Raw genomic sequence first — 4,499 nt, forward strand, 5'->3', positions numbered from 1 at the left:
GCGCCAGGCGGGTGCCAGCCCGCGCAGCGTCCTTCCTTCCTCTTTGGTGCAAAGGGGGCAAGCGCACCCGCGGAGTACCGAGGCATCAGGCAAAGGTTGCCATTTCGGTGCAACGAGACCAAGACCAGGAGGACTACGAGACGGAGGTCACCGTGGAGCCCAAGACGGCGTCATCACCAGAGCTTTGCTCAGGCGAAGACTACTTTTGTCAGGGTAGCTAGTACTAGTTGTCCCCCTTCAAATTAGCCCGCCATTGTTGGCTCCCTTCCCGCTCGATATTTGGGAAGAGGACCAGGGCCTCTATAAATAGGACCAGCCACCCACAGAGCAAAGGGGCCCGAGGGTTTGGAAGGATAGAGAAGATCAGAAAGAGAGAGAGAGAGACAGAGAGAGAGAGAGAAAGGTGACTGAGCTCCTCCCAGCAGTTCATCGCCCCAGCCAAGAGCAGACCCTCGCGAGGCTGTTCTTCCTTGTATTGTTCATCATCATCAGCCCAAGAGGCAATCCACCACACCACAAACTGGAGTAGGGTATTACACCACAATGGTGGCCCGAACAAGTATAAACCCTGTGTCTCTTGTGTTGTCCTTTCCATAGTTTAGATCCTAGCAAGGCGGGGGGGGGGGTGCAAGTAGGTAGGAGGCGAAATCTCCGCACGCACCCCAGTGTTCGAACCTAAAGGGTCTGCCGAAACCCGAAATCCGAATTGTAATTGCTTCACCAGGTCTGCGTCTAAAAAGAAAAATAGAGCTATAAACAAAGGAATATGTTTGTGCAAGTAGACGGCCGATCGGTGTCTTACCTGGAAGTTTCTCAGGTTGGGTGTAGCATATGCCGTACTCGCTGTCGATGGTTGGTATGAACAAATTGATGAGAGACTGAAATCTCGCGCTGTCAGCACTCACTTTGGCCTCAAGGTGCTCGATCAGCTCCTGATCCGTGGGATCGAACTTGACGCCAGCTAGTAGCACTGGCCAATCCTTCTTCGACTTGCATCGGTAATTCCAGTTATATGGTACTCAATGTATGATCAATCAACTGTTTTAAGTGAATGATGAAAGATTTCGACAGATAAGTGGTACTCCAAATCTGAAGTCCAGAATACCCGAACACGCCGCCGAGATTCTATTGTCACCTGACACGCAGCGTGTTGTCACGTCAATTCAATGTGTGGACATGATGAATGATTTGACCGACGTACTGTACTACTTACTAGTCGTATTTAGTGTCACAATTTATACATAGGTTTAACTAACAAGTACGCACTTGAAGCCTAACTGATATATATATATATATATGAAAAATGTTTCCTACAAGCAGTGGTAGTTACCACCACTTGCGTTTTGTATGTTGTATGTAGTATCTATCAAAACCAAGAGTAAGTATGTGTAGTATGTAGTATATAACAATGATTAGGTAGTACATATACTAATTTTTAGGTAGTATGTACCATGTTTTGAGTATGCTCTTTTTACGTACAAATATGTACGTATTTCACAAATATAACAAAAACTATGGGCTCATATGCAATTTTTTCATGTAACTTGCTTTGAAATATCTTAGATATATTATATGAACATATTTAAAATAATAAAATAGTATATATAGTACCACATAGTAGTATATGAGATATGTGGGGTAACTACCACCGGGTGGTAGGATGGATTTTCCCTATATATATATATACATATATATATATATATAGGACAACAATATTCTAATCCCAGGATTAGCATAGTTATTTGGATCACAGCAGCCCCTATATAGGTAGCGATTGGTTGTTCCCGAATCGGTGCAAAAGAAAAAAAACCACCCACCCCATCGTCCTCCCACATCCCCGCCTTCTTCCCCGGTGCCCGCGCGCCATGCCCGATCCAGCCGGCCTCCCCCGCCTCCCCTAGCTTCTTCCCCGATGCCGTCCCGAACACCGGCCGAACCAGCCGAAGCAGCCGTCGCCGCTCTCCCCAAATCGGGACGCCACCACCGTCACCGGGTCACGCCGCCACCACCGCCCTCCCCAGATCGCCCCACAACCACCGCCGCACTCCACGGTCACACCGCCACCGCCGCTCACTCCCCAAATTGCGCTGCCACTGCCACCTCGTGCTTCATCCTTTCTATTACACCCCTGCTCCTCGACCACCGACGGCGACGCGCATCCATCCTCCTCTGCCCCCCACGACCTTCCTTCTCTGCTGCCATGGCCTTCCTCCTCTCCCACCGCCGGCGTGAGAGCTACGCACGCCACCGCGCACTACCACCTTCCTCCTCCCGGCCGGCCTCCTGGCCCGGGCACCACTGTGCGGAGCAGTGCCACCACGCACAACCTAGTCATCACTGTCGCCCCTCTTCCTCCATGATGTTGTTGCCCTCTTCCTCCATGCTACTGCCACCTTCGATCCAGTCCCCTGCGCCTGGCAGTCTCCGCATTGAGCTACCCCGTGCACATAAACTGTTTGTGTATATACCCCAAACAAAAAGGTATGCTTTTTTGTGTCTAGGTTGTAGTCCAGAGAAGTTTTTGACAGAAGCTCAAGTGGTTGTTACTGCTGCAATTTAGAGATGTTGACGTTGATGATTATGTACACATTTTAACAGAAGTTCAAAGTTTGAATCAAAAGGGGGGAAAGAGCTCCATTTTATGAAGAAAACTGAAAAGCCATTGTCACAGGGACAATCATGAAGGTCAGATGTTGAAAAAGTCAGGTGCATGATGCATGTCTGTCCATCCCCTTACCACCTTCACCTTAGACCAAGAGATGACCTTCTTAGCTGATGATGTTGACCTTCATCATAATTTTTTCTGCCCTATCATGCGGCTGAAAATTTGACTATGTTGTTCCGTGAACAAAAACTGAAGAGTTCCAAGCTCTCTGGATGTCTCTTGGATGCAGCGTTCTTCTGTGTGCAGTTGATGGAAACACTCTGCTGCTGGAATAATGAAATTAACCCCCAACTAGATCCCAACCTTTTGCTCATCCCCGACGCGTGACTACATCTAATCGAAGTTCACCTTGTTTATCTTGAGACGTCCAAGTATAATTGTTTAAAACGGTTCAGTTATGACCGCAACCGTGGGTTCAGATAAACTCAACGACTAGGATACTGCTACCTATAGCTGAACCTCGACTTGCTGCAGATGGGCTAGCTGCACTTCATGTTTACTTCAAAAGAAAGGATACATATGTGCAGTGCCTCCTGTGTGTATCAGCTAACTAATATTTCTGCAAAAAATAGTGTTTGTCTACAGCTTGTACGTACAAACACATATTTCGCCCATTTTGATACTACAAATGAATAGTTTTGTTAGTTCTACTTGTACATATTTCATACAATTTGTTTCTTTGTCTACTGGTAGCCATGCCAGATACGATGCTACCTGGGAAATTGTGATGCACCTTCGCTTGGTGCCGCCACAGGACCCAGTGCGCCTCCTGTCCTCTGCTTTTCTCTATGCGCAGCAATGTGTCTCACCCCGCCGATTGCCCCTGCTGCTGCTGGGAACAGGTAAAAATCCAGCTATTGTTTGTTCATGGCTCTAATTCAACTTTGTGCATAACTATTGTTTTGACAGTCAAATTTTTGCATGGTTTCAGAGATGTTCCATGAAATCCCACTACATCTATACGTCATCTTCCGAGATGTTCCGTGAAGTTCTACTGCGGCTGTCCGTCACTATGGTCGTGTGCCAGTATGGTGTGCTTGGTTCATGTGTGCCTTGAAAAGATCATGTTTACCTTGCTGGATGTTGGCCAGCTCGCTCTTTGTGTGTGTTGCTGCTGCTCTAACCGCACATGTAAGCGGCAGCTGCTTCACTCTCCGTGTATTGATTTCTCTTGCGCGCCAACGTTGCCGTCTCTCTAATTGGTTCACATTTGATGCGGCGGTAAAGGGAGATATTTTGGATTCCAGCTTTTCCTTGTACGTTCAAGTCAGAAGTGAAAAGTAATTGTAGCAAACTGAAAAAGAAATGTATTGTATGCATCCCCCACATGTTTGTAATAAACTAAAAAACAGAGTAGTTCAAAAAGTTTAATAAAAAAGGTTTTCCCTGTTTCTAAAAAAACATAGAATTTCAAATTTAAATAATGAAGAAGGTCAAAAAAACCTAGAAGTTCATACTAAAAAAATTGGAGACTTTGATGCTCATATACCAACAAAAAAAGGGCCACGTAGAAAATGTTAACCCTTGAAGTTCAAATTTAATAAATTGGAGAGTTCAAATAAAATGTTGTGAGTATACAAGAAAATTCCCATGGATTTCCTCGTAATAGAAAAAAGGTAACCAAAAAGTGCAAATTAAAAATTAATCATTTCAAAAAAACGGATTTCCCCATTTCTAGAAAATACCGAGAGGTTCAAATATAAAAGATGAAGAAGTTCAATATTTATTAAAAATCCAAGAAGGTCAAATTAAGAAAAACAAAAAGCATCTAAAAAATATAAAAAAGAGATTTTCTCTGTTAAAAAAATCTAGAAGTTCAAATTTTAAAAATGAA

The 4,499-nt window shown here is 44.9% G+C and overlaps 1 protein-coding gene across 5 annotated transcripts; it reads left to right on the forward strand.

Moving 5' to 3' along the window:
* Nucleotides 1-1,799: 1,799 nt before the first annotated feature.
* LOC125519283 lies at nucleotides 1,800-4,066 on the forward strand. Of its 5 annotated transcripts, none has more exons than XR_007288214.1 (4): nucleotides 1,801-2,481; nucleotides 2,599-2,706; nucleotides 3,359-3,507; nucleotides 3,597-4,066. XR_007288214.1 is itself a non-coding variant. In XM_048684149.1 (3 exons), exons 1-3 carry the CDS (start codon nucleotides 1,913-1,915, stop codon nucleotides 3,650-3,652), a joined length of 765 nt encoding a protein of 254 aa, XP_048540106.1. In that variant the 5' UTR covers nucleotides 1,802-1,912; the 3' UTR covers nucleotides 3,653-4,066. The 5 variants fall into 5 exon arrangements, 2 of the variants coding, with proteins under 2 accessions (XP_048540106.1, XP_048540101.1); XR_007288213.1 differs by having other exon boundaries at nucleotides 2,599-2,685; XR_007288212.1 differs by having other exon boundaries at nucleotides 1,800-2,481; nucleotides 2,599-3,507.
* The last annotated feature ends 433 nt before the right edge of the window (nucleotides 4,067-4,499 follow it).

The sequence above is a fragment of the Triticum urartu genome, chromosome 1, assembly GCF_003073215.2.
Source record: "Triticum urartu cultivar G1812 chromosome 1, Tu2.1, whole genome shotgun sequence".
Classification (NCBI taxonomy): Eukaryota; Viridiplantae; Streptophyta; class Magnoliopsida; order Poales; family Poaceae; genus Triticum; species Triticum urartu.

Coding starts and splice junctions, on each gene's coding strand:
- LOC125519283 (XM_048684144.1), top strand. CDS start 1,913: ATGCCGTCCCGAACACCGGCCGAACCAGCCGAAGCAGCCGTCGCCGCT. Junction 2,482..3,358: donor TATATACCCCAAACAAAAAG/GTATGCTTTTTT, acceptor GTCTACTGGTAG/CCATGCCAGATACGATGCTA. Junction 3,508..3,596: donor CCTGCTGCTGCTGGGAACAG/GTAAAAATCCAG, acceptor GCATGGTTTCAG/AGATGTTCCATGAAATCCCA.